At 43.4% G+C, this 15,991-nt stretch overlaps 1 protein-coding gene across 1 annotated transcript; it reads right to left on the reverse strand.

Annotated features, from left to right (window-relative positions):
• Nucleotides 1–1,792: 1,792 nt before the first annotated feature.
• Nucleotides 1,793–13,607, reverse strand: LOC101741722 (phospholipid scramblase 2). The gene is made up of 5 exons (XM_012691368.4): nt 13,210–13,607; nt 12,463–12,662; nt 4,397–4,588; nt 2,512–2,664; nt 1,793–1,963 (listed from the first exon to the last, which is right to left on the reverse strand). The coding sequence occupies exons 1-5, from the start codon at nt 13,244–13,246 to the stop codon at nt 1,940–1,942; spliced, it is 606 nt and encodes a 201-aa protein (XP_012546822.1). The 5' UTR covers nt 13,247–13,607; the 3' UTR covers nt 1,793–1,939.
• Between the last annotated feature and the right edge of the window lie 2,384 nt (nt 13,608–15,991).

Genomic DNA, 15,991 nt, shown 5'->3' on the forward strand with positions numbered 1-15,991 from the left:
CGCGGCGGCGGCTCGAATTAAGAAAATAAGCAACTCTTTTAGGGGGCTGGGTGTACAACTTTTCAACAAGATCCCACAAAACATTCAATTACTACCTGTTCATAGATTTAAGAAAACTGTCAAGGAACGTTTGTGCAACAAGGCATATTATAAAGCTAAGGATTATCTACTAGAAGCATAGATTGTAGGTACTTATTAACTCCATGACTAGAAGGGACGTACATGGGAATGAGACGTTCGCGCCTTTTCATTTTTCATTATTATTATTATTTTGTAATTGTATTTTTTGACTTGTTTTTTCCTTTATTGCAAATATTGCAAATATTGCAACGTATTTAAAAAAAATTAGAAAATATTAGAGAGAAAAAAAAAAACCCGCTGAGTTTGTTTCGCCGGTTCTTCTCAGGACTGTGGCTTTTTTTGGAACCGGTGGTAGAGTTAACATTGTTATTTATATTTTGACATTCAACAAGTGTGTTATACTGACATCTAAGTTGAAATAAATGATTTTGAATTTGAATTTAAAAAGCAATTCCACAATAGTTTTATTCTATGAAAGACTGCCTGTAGAGTCATCTATAAATTTCCAGCGAACATAATATGTAAAGTTCCATCAAAGGTATCAGCACCAATAGCCAGAGTTGAAATACAATATTAGTGCGGGTAGCAATTTATAGATGGCGCTGTACTCAATATTATCAAGATGCAACTAATTTAAAAAAAAATTTTTTTTATTGCTTAGATGGGTGGACGATCTCACAGCCCACCTGGTGTTAAGTGGTTACTGGAGCCCATAGACATCTACAAAGTAAGTGTGCCACCCATCTTAAGATATCAGTATAGTTACAACGGCTGCCCTACCCTTAAGTGCTTCACCAGTATTATCTATGATCTGAAATATTGTTCGTCATTTGATCCAGCCGTATCGTTCCACCCGTACTCAGTGAAAGCAGGAACCATCTCTTGGCCAATAGAGAGTAAGTACAATCACGAGTATGTACCCTCCAGCAGTTTTTATAATTTTAAAGTACCTACGATCATTTCAAACATAAGGAGAGTGTAAAGGCCCTGAATCCTTGTAATATCAGGTACACTGTAAACTAGTTGGCATATAAATATATAAGTATCTAGGAACATTTTTATTATGCCGATAGCCTTGAGAGGCTATATCAGCGTTACCGAACGAGTAGGTGAGCTCACGGGGCTCAAACCTGGCGAAGTTGCTAACACTGACCCTAGCAAGAGCAGTGCTTCGTAGAATCTATCACCGGATCGGAAACGCAACCCACTAAGAAGACTCGAAGCGATCGAAGAAAACGATGACCGGGGAACCTTTAAATAAGTATTATTTTCCTAAACGATCCATCCATCATTTATTACTATAACAAATTAGAAAACCTTAGGTATTAAACAATAAGGGTATCTAATAAATTACTATGCCTACAATTAATTTAGACAACATTGTATTGTACATTTATACTTGCTGACGAAAACGTCTCTTATATCCGCATTATCTCATTATTCTTATGGCTACTGGCAACAGGCTCGGTATTCGATTGCTGGTTGGAGCGCCTAGGTCTTTGTTAAATATATTTAATTTATCTGGGGACTAAATCTTTAAGCCGTTGAATGTAGAATATTTGACCCAAATGAAATTTGCAGGTTTCCGTCTACAGAATAGGGAAGAGTTCCTTCCAGGATACATCCTTGAGTTTGCCCTTCCGCATTGGCTAAACACCTTAGAGTCTCTGGACCAAGCGCGACCCTTTCGTCCCAAAAAAAGAAGGAGAAATCGAATGTACTATATTTTTATTATCCTATTCAAGTCTCAGAATTGCATGAAAATGAAACATAAATTTTAGCTACAGTTACTGTTAAAAAGCGCCTTAATCAGATTTGATAATAGGTCCTGTGTCCATGTTTTGATAAAACAATTGCTTCATTTTTCGAAGAACATATATTCCTGAAATAAAATAATACTTGTTTATAATTTTATCAGGGAACTCTAATTATTTTAATGGCTTAGGTCGTTATTACAATGGAATTGATTCTTCAACAAAGATATGTATAACGAGACAGAAGTAGGCACAAACGTTAACGCGATCGTGCATATAAATGAAATTATCCATCAAACACGTTTAAAACAAAACAAAAAAAAATGAGAGCTGTCAGTTTTTACATCTGTCAACTGAAGTGAAACTTCTTTAGGCTCGTTGAGACTAAAATTTTACCCGCGACAGATTCGTTACGGCTAGAGAGAAAAGATACAGTTTAGGAAAAGCGAGAGTGAGAAAATATATAGAGTATCTCGCGAACCACTCGACCGTAGAGAGAGGGAAAGGACAAAGCGAGCTAGGTTGTTTCTCTTAAACACAGCATTCCATATTACAAGAGAAATTTGATTAAAGGATGAAAAATGTGCACACCGGCAAAATAAGTTTCACTTCTTTCACGTGCACCAAGTTGCATGCGCACCATTTTTTGTTTTAATCTATGGAAGGATCGACTTACGATCAAGAAGCAAGTGGCGAGTAAAGCAGCTTTGTAATCGACATGTAAGTCGGCCGGGAACTGGATGTAATAATGACTGGTGCATATTTCGGTCACGACGCCGGCTCCGTGCTTCTTGATACCACCGATGCGTTCTTTGTTGACCGCTAACACCTGAAACAGAGAGAAATATTCCATTTATGTGCCATGCGCTTTTTTGCAGCGCACATCAGCTACTGTATTGTATAATGATTGGCAAAATTGTAAAGTTTAATTATAGCCTTGACGGCAAAGTTTTCATAGGTTGGGTCTTTAGTCAAAGTTCGAACGACTGCTGTACTATGTTTGATGAACTGAGATTTCCATTTTAGTCTCAAGTGGGGGGAAGTCGGTACTCCCGATGTGCTTTACGGACTCCAGTAACCAAATAACCGTAAATGAACTGTGAATTCGAAAAGAATTATTTATTTTCTTTACTATATTTTATAGCAAATTATTTTCTAGTTTTTAGTTAAGTTAGCTACAAAAGCCTGTAATTTTGTTATTTGGATTTATGATCGATTTATTTTTACTTTTTTAGTCGTTAACGATGACAATTTCATAGTAAACAAGAAAGAGCTTCTTATTATTTATCATTATGTGATAACAAGTTATTAAGTCGTTCTATGATTTATTCTGTAATATATTTAGTTGCATAGGACTCCCCCTGTCAACTTTGAGCAATCTAGTTCTTCTATCTGATGGTAAGTGACTACAGGGTTTTTACGGGGAATTAGGGTTCGATTTCGAAGTAAGAGTCTGAGAAGCTGATAAGATATCCAAGGAAGAAGGCAGGCGCATACACACCGCAGTAGGTGACATAAAATGCTACCGTATTTGAATCGTCCAGACCATCGTTAATCCTGAATATCCTGAGGAGATTAACGAGTCAATTTTATTAAATTATGTATTGCCATCGGTCCTTTATCAGCATGCGAAATTTCAATTATATCCGACACTTTGAAATGGGTGAAAATTACGTACAAAAGACTCCGCTACATGTAGCTATAAGTACATAGCAGCTAATAAAAACGTCTTAAAAACGCGGTTCGTTAATGTTAAAATGCGTCTCCACATCCCTAATGTCAACATATTGGGCAGCACAATGTAACCTAAGTCGGTTTCTGTGCGACGGATTTTGCTTAGTTTTTCTGTGTATTTGTGGTTCCCTGGATAGTTTGGATTCACCTTTGGACCCTATATTTTGAACACCACCTTTTGGTGGCGTTCAAAAGATACGAAGATGTTTTATTAGACGGGATAACAACATCTGGGCAGGCTAACAAATGTTGGTCCCGCTAATATTAAGTAATAATAAGAGATAAACGATCAGTATCATTAAACTTCTTAATTCTTTGAAATAAAAGTATGATGTCAAAAAGATGCACGTTCCCTATAGACCTCGAAGCGGCTGCCCCGATTTCGATAAAATATTGAGGGAATCTTCTAACGGGCCTAGCGGGTGGTTCCGCGAAGTTCGATAGCAATCTAATCAAACATCGGTCAGTGAATCATCTTTGACTTGCTTTATAATAAATCTCAAATAATACCGTGCCACTTTTTTTATTGCTTTGATTGACGAGCTCACATCCCACCTGGTGTTAAGTGGCTATTGGAGCCCATAGACATCTACAACGTAAATGCGCCACCCACCCCGAGTTATTAGTTGTAAGGTCTCAAGGATAGTTACAACGGCTGCCCCACCCTTCAAACCGAAACGCATTACTGCTTCACGGCAGAAATAGGCAGGGCGGTGGTACATACTTACCCGCGCGGACTCACAAGAGGTCCTACCACCAGTAATTACGCAAATTATAATTTTGCGTGTTTGATTTTTATTAAACGATGTTATTCCTTCACCACTTACCTCATATTCGTGATTTGCACTGGTACAATGCTTGCCTTTGACCCTAAGGACCGGTTTATCTGATGCGTCGTTGATGCTGAACACCGGCTTCACGAATGTCGGCTGAGGGCGCACTATGCTGACCAGGACGTTGTCAACTCTCACCTCGAGTTTGTCCAGCCCCAAGGTATGAGGCCGCCGAAGGAATATCACCTAAGCCCAGAAAAGTATTTTTGTTCTTAATTATTTCTGACTTATCTCAATTACGTGGTGTCAGCACAATGCGTTTTGTATGCCATTGTTGAGGTCCATGCGCGACGATATCCACTAACCGTTAGGAGGACCACATGCTCGTCTATCTATAAGGGCAATGGAAAAATAAACAAACGAAAATATCCCATACGTCAAAGGTATTCTATTATCACCTCCGGTCACCGTCCTCGTCGAACCCGTCGCTTGCGACGAAGGGCTCGACGAGCGAACTAACCCATAGACACAGCCCACTGAGTTTCTCGCCGGATCTTCTCAGTGGGTCGCGTTTCCGATCCGGTGGTAGACTCTGCGAAGCACTGCTCTTGCTAGGGTCAGTGTTAGCAACTCTCCGGTTGAGCCCAGTGAGCTTTTTTTTTTTTTTTTTTTTTATGATTGAAAGTTTACTGGTGGCCCGAAGGCCTTTCCAGTTTCACCAGGACAGGTGGGCGAGCAAAGGCTCAGCCAAGAGGGGTGGGATTTGCTAACAACTGCCCGAGCGCCTCCGAAGGAGACCTAACAACTCAAGAGCAATTGTTTCGCGAATGAATCTACTACCGGATCGGAATCGCGACCCGCTGAGAAGATCCGGCGAGAAACTCAGCGGGCTGATGCATGGGTTAGGTTGCACGTCGACCTCTTTGTCGAGTTCGACGAGTACGGTTACCGGGGTCCCTAAGCCTGCCCCTAGTATTAGAGCTGAAGGCATCTAATGCAAAGGTTATTGGATCTGATGGATCCGTAAGGACGTGTCTAGGGCGTCGACGGTGACTGGCTCCTGCATGATCAGGATTCGGGGAGTAGTCAGCGGCGGCAACGATAAGGCGATTATCATGACGCATAGCCTTATCGAAGTATCGTTCCGACGCTGACTTCATGTATTTCCGAATTGATTCGAGGCCCAGGTCGTCGTGTAGGTCAACGTTCCTCACGAACCACGGAGCCCCGACAGCTAACCTGCAAAAGCGGGATTGTAGGGATTGGAGGGTGTCTATGTGTGTGCGGGCCGCGTGAGCGAACACCACACTCGCGTAAGTCATGACGGGCCTTATGCAAGTTTTGTAAAGTGTCACCTTGTTCCGAAGGGACATTTTACTCCGCTTACAGATCATGGGGTAGAGTCTACCGAGAATAAACGCGGCACGGTCACGGACTGATTTTATATGCGGGCGGAATGTCATCGATGCATCCAGGGTAACGCCCAGGTACTTGACCTTCCTGGCCCAGGGTATGGGTTGTCTAAAGAGAGTAATCGGGGGTGTGAGATTCCTCCTCCTAATCCGGGAGGAAATCCGTGTGGAGCTTCCCCTCTGAAATAGCACCGCAGTACTTTTCGCTGGGTTGATGTCTATGCGCCATTTTCGGAACCACTGTCCTAGGGCTAGGGCTGCGCTCTGAAGCTTCTTCGCGATTAGGGACTTATTTCTACTAGAATAGTAAACAGTCGTGTCGTCGGCGAATAAAGCTAAATGGGTCGGCGGCGACCGGGGAATATCGTTGACGAATAAGCTAAATAGGAGGGGTGAGAGGACAGAGCCTTGCGGGACTCCAGCTGTGAGAGGTCGTGGGGAGGAGCGGGTTCCCTCGACTCGATATCGAAAAGAGCGGCTCGACAAGAAGTCCCGTATGATGAGCACGAGACTATCCGGCACGCCCATGTTGAATAGTTTGAAAATCAAACCATTGTGCCAGACTTTGTCGAACGCTTTTGCGACGTCGAAGAAGAGAGCTCCCGTGTATAACGGTTTTGGTCGATTAAGCCCCACAAGAATGTGCTCCGTGAGGCGGTGCACCTGTTGAACGCATGAGTGATTTGTACGGAATCCGAATTGTTCATCGATAAGAATGCCCTTGGATGAGACGAAGTCTCTGAGGCGTTTGTAGAGCAGACGCTCATACAGTTTGCCTAGAGACATGAGGAGGCTAATCGGGCGGTAGCTCGTCGGATGATTTTTTTGGTTTACCGGGTTTATGTATGCCGATAACGTCCGCTTCTTTCCACACCGCGGGAAAGATACAGTTCGCCATAGCGGCATTGAAAATAGATGCCAACATCACGATGAGTTGGACGGGTAGAAGTTTAATAACGCGGTTAGATATACAGTCGGAACCGGGAGCCTTGCGAGGACGTAGGTCTTTGATCAAGTCTTTAACTTCTATCGGGGTGACGGGTGGTAACGCATCCGATGGTGGCAAGGAGGCTCTGCGTTCTACCTCACTGTCTACTAATTCTACATGAACAGGGTCCACGGATTGAGTGCTGGGCGTGCACTGGGTTTGCAATGTATCGGCCAGCAGCTCTGCTTTTTCGTCATCATCGAACGCCGCGAGTCGGCCTGAGGGGCCTACGAGGGGGGGCATAGTTACTACCGTATCCGATTTGAGAGTACGAGCTAAGCGGTAGTAAGACCTTTGGGAGGGCGCGAGTCCTTCTAAGAAATCAGACCATCTGGCATCTCGGACTTCGGCGATGCGAGACTTTACGTCGCGTTGTAGGGCACGCATTCGAATACGATTTTCCGCGGTAGGATACCTGTCGTAGGCGCGTATCGAGGCGTTCTTAGCTCTAAGGAGTTCCCTAATATCGTCGGACAATTTGAAGCGGTGAAGGAAGTCCTCCGCTACAACTTGTTTCGATGACTTATCTAATGTCGAGGTGATGTGTGACGTTAAGATGTCTATGGCTTCAGCGGTATCCTGAGGAGACGGGATAGAGTCCGGGTTAAACGGGAGCGATGGTGGATCAGATTCAGCCAGGCTGATGCCCAGCGTGTGCCAATCCACCACAGTCCTCGTGACGGGAACGGAATCGGGAGCGCGACCGAGCTTCATAACGACGGGACGGTGGTCTGAATCTAACTCTGAAACTACTTCGATCGAGTGTAAGCGCAGAGTTACGTTTTTTAATAACGCTATGTCGAGTATATCCGGGCGATGCGCGATATTTAGCGGGTAGTGAGTCGGGGTTAGCGGAGCGACGATATCGAAGGCGAGATCATCGACTAACGCGTCAAGCCGCCTGCCATTCGGGGTTGTGGTGTGTGAGTTCCACCTGATGTGTTTACAATTTAGGTCGCCCGCCAGAATGACAGAGCTCCCCATACCGAGCAGCGCCTCGATATCACTGCTTAGAACGATCTTATCCGGTGGAAGATAAACGGACGCGATAACGATCGGCGCGTGTCCCGTCAGTGAGATTCGGCACACTGATGCTTCGATATTAGCGAGCGCGGGAGGATCGAGCGGGACGCAATGCAGGGCTCTTCTATAGTAAATGACGGTACCACCACCACGGGCAGAGAGCCTGTCGTTCCTGACCATGTTATAGTTCGCGATTTTAGGGTCACGGCGCGCGGGCTTAAGTAGGGTCTCCTGCACTAAAAAGATATCAATTTGGTGGTCACGCAAAAAGTCAGAAACCTGATCACGTTGATTTGCGAGACCGTAAGCGTTAAAAAATCCTATCGTTACGGATAGGGGCTTTATTCTACTTATATACGCCATTGATTACCGGCGGAGTGAGGGGAGGACGTACGTATTTAATGACGCGTATACGTCGGCGTATTCCTGCACAACGGCGATAAAGTGTTGTGCAGTGGAGGCAGCGCGAATGGCGTCGCCCAAAGCGTTAACGCGCTCAAAGTTGATCGACTGAAAGAAGTCGATCGCTAAAGCGAGATTGTCGGACGCGGTCGGAGGGCAAGTCGCGGGAGAGGGACGAGTCGCGGGGGCGGGACGAATCGCGGAGGAGGGAGTTGTAGCCGTGTTCGTGTACGGCAGCGGTTTTGCCCAGGCCGAGACACTGGGCACCGCCGCCGGAACGAACGCTGGCTTAGCCTGCGACGCAGAGGGTGCCGAGGCTTTGATGTCTGGGCCGGAAGCTCGGAGGCGGTTTTGGCGGGCGACGCGGCGATTTATTTTAGGGGCTCGGGGGCAACCACGGTAATTCGCGGGGTGACCCTGTGTTCGACACAGGACGCAGCTAGGCGGTTCCGTCGCGGTTTTTTGGTCGCGAGCGCAGAGGGCCGTGGCGTGATCGCCCAAACACTTAACACATCGGGGGCGCGCGTGACAGTTACGGGAAGAGTGCCCGTACAATTGACAGTTATGGCACTGGCTAGGAGTGCCTTTTTTATGGGGGGCTTCGACAGCGATACCAGAGAGCCTACAGACGGTCTGTGTGTTAAAGATTTTCTTACCCTCGGGGGTAGGCTGGAGAGCGACTAGAACCATATTATATGGCTCCCTACCGCGACCGGTGTGCATACGGTGCACAGAATTCACTGGTAGGCCTTGTTCTAACAGGTCGGCTTTTACGAGCTCTACATCTAACTCTTTAGGGATTCCGCGTATTACAACGCGGAGTTCGCGCTCCTCCTGGAGCGTATACGTATGGAAACTTATACGCTCCTTACGGAGGTAAGAAGAGAGGGCCCTATGGTCGTCGGGTGTTTGAACCTTAATTTGAATGCCGTTCGCGAGGTTACGGGCATTCGTGAAATTTATATTTTTGGCCTTAAGGGCCAGGCAAACTCGATCCCAAGCTGCCTTCTCCTGAAGGATAACCGGGGGAGGGGTCTGGGTTTTATTTTGTGCCACCGGACGCGGCGACGGAGTGGCACGGGCTGGGGGCGCAACGGGAGTCTGAGGGCGGGGGCGCGACGCGTTCACGGCTTTGCTAATTTTAGCGGCCGCGGGAGCTCGAGACTCCGCGGCACGCTTCTTACCCTTCTGTACCAGGGTGAATCCATCCGTCGATGAGGCGGGGGCGAGGTCGACCTCCATGTCCGAGTCAGAGTCGGAGCACGAGGAGGCGGGTGCAGGCGACCTACGAGCAAGTGTAGGTGTTTTAGAGGGCGCGACGGAGGCCGCGGATGATCGCTCAGCTGAAACGATGGTCACGGCGGACGACGCAGCAGCTTTTCTCGCCAGTATAGGCGACACGGGAGCGGCAGGCACGACAGAGGCTGCGGTGCTCAATGCAGAAGCTCTGCACGCAGGTACAGGCGACGCAGGAGCAGCGAGCGCGGCGGAGTCCTCGAGAGGGCTCGCAGTGTGATTGGCTTTGAAGGCCAAAAACTCCGAGGCGAGCTGTGGGTGGCGAAGTCGGAGGAATTCCGCGAATACAGCGTCCATGATCGCTGAGTACCCAGGTGGGGCGGCCCCGGGTCTTGAAAACACTCGCCTTGCGGCGAGGCCCCAACTTCTCGGACCTGAGCGGTTCTATTGAACACAGGTGGCAATGCGGCGCGATTACTACAGGACAAAGAAAAAGCACAACAAAACAGAAATTACGAAAAGAAACAAAACAAATAAATACTTGCAGGAAACCACTTTGTCGGCAGATGTACCACGAACACAGAAACAACAAAAGGAAACAAAACAAATAAAAACTTCCAGAAAGAGCACTTAGTCGGCAGATGTACCACGAACACAGGCCGCGCGAACAATGGCCGGGCTAACAAAAGCCGGGCGAACAAAGACCGGGCGATCGAGTGGACGATGAGCACGTCCGCACGTGACGGGTGCCTCTATCGGAAGCCAGTGAGCTCACCTACAAACGTTAGGGCGAAGCTGAAATAGCCTCTCAAGGCTATCAGCATAGGAAAAAAAAAAATATCACCTTAAATCTTAAGGTGAGCTCATTTTAATAATGAAACTATCTCTATGTAAATTCCCTACAGAATCTCAGACAAGAAACAGGTGCTTAGTTTATTTGACAACTCCCAGAGTGCGTTCAATTCCTTTAGTCTGCAATTAAACGCGGCATCTGTGAAATCACCAGATTCGAAACGGCAAATCTTATAAACAAACAACTCCGAGAATTTTATTGCTGCAACTGAAGTGTTTACGTTATTTGTAATATCATGAACGCCCGACGATATTTCAACTGAAATATCAGGATGTTTTTGTTAGGATCTTTATTGACATCTCTTTTGAATAAAGCCGTCGTTGCCTAAAGGATGAGACGCTCGGCGTACTCATATCGAGCGATGCGACTGCACTAGTGTAAAATTCCTGCATGCAATAACCAATATTTTTAATGAAATACTCCACTCATGTCCACTTACACGATGAAGAAATAGCATGGTGTTAAAAACACGCAAAAATTATAATATACAATTACTAACTATACAACAGACTTTAACTTTCTAGGTAGGTGATAGCCCGAATAAATGGCCCGGAATGTGTCGTGAATTATTTTTAACAAGCTGCTTATATTGAGCACCATTGAACTCATATCATAATATTTACAAATGACTATAAAATAACTTAAGCCACAGTGGTAAAGCCTAGTTACGTTTACAGAAATGAGACTATTGATAGTATGATGCGAGTGTCGTAGTAAATTATTGTGTATAGTGTGAGCCCGCGAACATAGATTAATACCTCCTTCTTCTACGCTTAAACTACAAATCTATAATCTATGCCGCTTTTGGTCTGAAGCTAGACGACGGCCGGTGTGGCATTTTTATTGCAAACATCTTTTAATAAATTCGCATATAATGAAGATACATATTACGTTTCAAATATTATTATCTACGTAACCAAAGGTTTACCAAACATTTCTGTTTTTTTTTTTAAATACAAATTGATTTGAAAATAATTTTTGGAAAACATTTCGTATTATCGCTACAGCTCCGCGTTCTCGGTTTAATCTATACTTGTATACAATCAACCCGTTCCCTGTATAAGTTTATTTCCACGAAATTACCCGCCGCACCCTCGTGTACGTTTATTCGGAGCCCTCTGTAAACGATGTGTCAACGAACACCAAAAGCTTTGAGGTCATTTCGTATCACATAATTACATTTGAAGCTGTAACTTAGGCAGCGGCTTGGCTCTGCCCCTGGTATTCCTGACGTCCATTAGCGACGGTAACCACTCACAATCAGGTGGGCCGTATGCTCGTCTGTCTACGCGGGCAATATAAATATTTCTCACGTGTTAAATTGAAAACAAAAATAAAAAGCTACTTGAACCAAAATAACATTATGCAAATAACACCGTAATTTCTTTTTCAAACGAAAGAAAAGCGTTTTTTCGTAAGATCTTACTTCATATTTTCCCTTGATAATAATTTGGTCGAATACTGACCAGCTTTAGGTATATTTCCGTCATGGCCATTCCAGGGTCGTAAAACTATCGTTTATGTAATCAACTGATAAAGTCGGGGTGTAGTGGAGCGAACAAATGCCGTGCAACCCTATTTCGAATTTGTAGCAAATAACCTTCCGAGGCTATTCACGTCGTCTATGTATTCACGCCTAAAAATTATTAACCTTTATTTTCTGTGTTAGCTTTTATTCGATCAGCTTATGAGCATACCGGCCACTTGGCAATAAATTTTTCCTAAAGCCTGTAGTTGACACAAGACACATGGTCTACGCATCTAAACACACGGTCGAAGACATCAGATCAAGAGAATACACGACGGGTTCTTAGCAGTAACAATACGGTGAGGCCTAAAACGGGGAGCCAAAAACTCCAAGTAAACATCCTGGATACACGACGGACAGATGACCTGACGAAGTTCTAAGGGTTCTGTTTTACACAATCTTGCTGCGAAGCTGAAACACTGTTCTGAGATACTGGTGGTAGGACCTCTAGTGAGTCCGCGCGGGTAGGTACCACCACCACCCTGCCTATTTCTGCCGTGAAGCAGTAATGCGTTTCGGTTTGAAGGGTGGGGCAGATCTTAGAACTTATATCTCAAGATGGGTGGCGCATTTAGGTCGTAGATGTCTATGAGCTCCAGTAACCACTTAACACTAGGTGGGCTGTGAGCTCGTCCACACTTCTAAGCAATAAAAAAAAGATAACTCTAAGAACCGAACCATATTTTCTTGACTATCCACAATGTGCATGTTGAAGGAACGATGCTTCCCGCTGAACAGCGTACTCAGGACCGCGGCATCTTCCTTCCCGTAAAGGATCTCTTCGCCGTCTTCATTCAGCACGGTATACTCGCTGCCGACGCAAAGGGTCTTCTTTTGTTGGATCCTCAAGCTACTTAAGGATATCAGCTGTTGGATTCCTGCAATGCCTCCACTGATATAGAACAGTAAAGTACTCAAAGCTCAAGAAAACAAGGTATTTAACTCAGATTACTATTACAATCTTTATATTTATAAGGGTATATTTTAAGAAAATATATAATTCGTGTATAATTTCAGTTTATAAACAATAAAACAATTTATTGTTTTAATAACAATTCATTTGTTGGATAAAGCAGAACTTAATATTTTATAAAGCCACCCATGTACTTTTGCATGCCCCAGGGCTGCCGACTGTGTCATTATTTGTTATTATTTAGAGCATATTTGTTAATTTAGTAATATTTGTTAACAATAGCTCGCATAGACGAATGATCGTCTCACGGATCACCTAATGATCAATGGTTACCGGAGTCTATAGGCGATACAACGTGAATGCCAATTCACTTTGAGGCAGGTCTCAATTGTGCAGTATAACGACTGCCCCACTCTTCATACCGAAAAGCGTTACTGCTTCGCAAAGAAATCGACTAATTGACGTAATTAATTGAGCCTTACTTTTATATATTTGCTATTTAATAAACTTACCCAGAGGTGCAGTTTCATAAATTGCCGAAGTTGCCATTGCCACGATATTAAAAAGTATTAAATAGCCGTTTTAGTTCAAAAACAAAATTCAACACAAAATCGGTTATAGATTTCTTTAGAATAAATATAAAAAAAAGTTAATTAGATTATTGTTTCTTTCTAATCGATCACAAGTGAGGGAACATTTATTTTAATTACGGTTTCTTCAATATGTCATATTTTTTGTACTATAGAACGAAATTAGCATTGCTACAAGTACACCGCACCACACCGCAGTCGCGTTGCGAATGAAAGTCTGAATTCAGGGTTCAAGAGTACAAAATAATACCGAACATGAATCGGTATGAGCTTTCCTACGCACATAATATTGCTTTTATTTCCCCGCACTTTCCATTACTGACTATATTGAAGTAAAGTCAAACACCAAACAAAAATAGTTTATATGCTATTCGTATTACAAATTCCTGTATATTAACAATTTAAAATCAAATACATTAATAGTTAGACATCTTCTAAATTTAACAGTTAAAAAGAATGCTTTCATTAAATTTTTGATCGTAGAAATTGTTAAAATTTGCTATCAGCCAGTAAACGTTCACATAATTTTTCATCGACATGTTGTTTTTTTATTTTTTCCCTTCCTAATCGTTGGTAGCCTAAGGGGCTATTCCAACTTCGCACGGACTGATAGGTGAGCTCATAAACTCAACCTGAGAGAATTGCTAACACTGGCCCTAGCAAGATCAGTCATCGCAGAATGTACCACCGGATCGGAATCGCAACCCACTGAGAAAATCCGCCGAGAAACTCAGTGGGCTATGTCTACGGGCTAGTTTGCACGTCAAACTCTTCGTCGTAATCGAGTTCGACGGTGACCGGTGCTTGAAGAGCCTAAAAGCACCAAGAGTGGATCCGGGGAATCCGACAAGACATGTTTTGGGCGACAGCGACTCTGCTTTGCCCCGTCGCCTCGCTCGGATATCTAATTAGTGTTGTCCACGATAAGAGGGCTAACATGCTTGCTGAGCTCGTAGCCATCGACAGATTAGTTTGGAGGTAAGAAGTTTGATAGAGAAAAATCAACTTTACTAGCTGACCCGGCAGACTTCGTAGTGCCTCAATCGATAAATAAAAGACCTAAGCTTTTGTATAAAATAAACTTAAACAAAAGAAATCTGTCCGACAGGGGACAGACACATCGAAGAAAAAACATTCCTTTTTAATTCCGAGCGCTTTCATATTTATCTACCTTTTAAACCTTCTCTGGACTTCCACAAATAGTTCAAGATCAAAATTAAGAGGTTCAGAATTAGGCAGTTTTTTTATTGGTTAGATGTTTGGACTTGCGCACGGCGCACGGTATTAAGTATTTATCGAAGCCGAATCGAACTAATTAAGAACTGGCTAAGATGTCGGTTATACTAACAACAGCTTCAATTTGCGATGAAGTAATCTCCCAGTCTACGCTAAATAAAAACCCGAGTACGTCCTTGACGATTATGAATTTATAACGCCGAATTGACCACCCATGCTCCCAGTAGCGACGCAAGCGATCTACTCCGCATCACAGTTGATAGATAAATTATATACATTTCTAATGAAACGACTACTAACCCAGTTTCGATCAATATCGGAATTTATTTCCGACTAGAATATCCCTAGTATTTTCGTTATCCAATCGATAAGAATTTACGTTGAGCGCTGACAAAATTATCACTACGTAGCTTGCGTGGGCAGCCTCAGAGGTAAGACGACCCGTCTGGTAACATCACTATGCCATCGATGCTGGCACTTAGTATATGTTTATGCGTACATCATTAATGATACCCGCGATGAAAAATAAAATCATTTCCACAAGCAGCTGCTTTAAAGTACCTACCTACAGTGCCCACACGGCAGTATCAATAGATAATCCCAAGAGTCCTGCCGCCCACTGAGGTATAGGAATGACAATGTAATAACGGCTCCCAACACTTAAAACCCAAAAGAACACAAAGAATTACTGCTTCATGGCAAAAATATACGATATTGTGCTACAAAAGTGGCCACACTACACTAAGGGTCACAAAATATAGATACTAACACGAGAATTAGGGACAACTTGAGATATGGATGCTACTACTATAATGTACCCATATGTTTAAACGTATATTATTACTAGCGACCCGCCCTCGCTTCGCTTCGGAAACATTAAAACACACATGAAATAAAAAAAATAAAAAATTTTTTTTTTCAAAAAGTATCCTATGTTCATCAGGGACAATGTCGGCTTCTAATGGAAAAAGAATTTTTCAAATCGGTCCAGTAGTTTCGGAGCCTATTCGAAACAAACAAACAAACAAATCTTTCCTCTTTATAATATTTATATATATATATATATTATATATATATATTATTATATGTTTTTTAATGCTTAGATGGATGGACGAACTCACAGTCCACCTGGTGTTAAGTGGTTACTGGAGCCCATAGACATCTACAACGTAAATTCGCCACCCACCTTGAGATATAAGTTCTAAAGATCTCAGTATAGTTAGGTACAATGGTCAACAATAAGTACTACGCATGTCAGTCTATGGTACCCACAACACAGGGAATCTTAATTTAGGACCGGATGTCTGTGCGTAATTTATTACCAATTATTTACTCTAAATTTGATTATAGGCCGTTAAACACTTGGGCAAACAACTAGATATCTCCGGATATGGTTTAATGGTCAGACATAAATAACAACAACAACACAGTTCTGATATTACAAGTTTATTTATTTAAAAGAAAAACA

The sequence above is a fragment of the Bombyx mori genome, chromosome 5, assembly GCF_030269925.1.
Source record: "Bombyx mori chromosome 5, ASM3026992v2".
NCBI classification, from domain to species: Eukaryota; Metazoa; Arthropoda; class Insecta; order Lepidoptera; family Bombycidae; genus Bombyx; species Bombyx mori.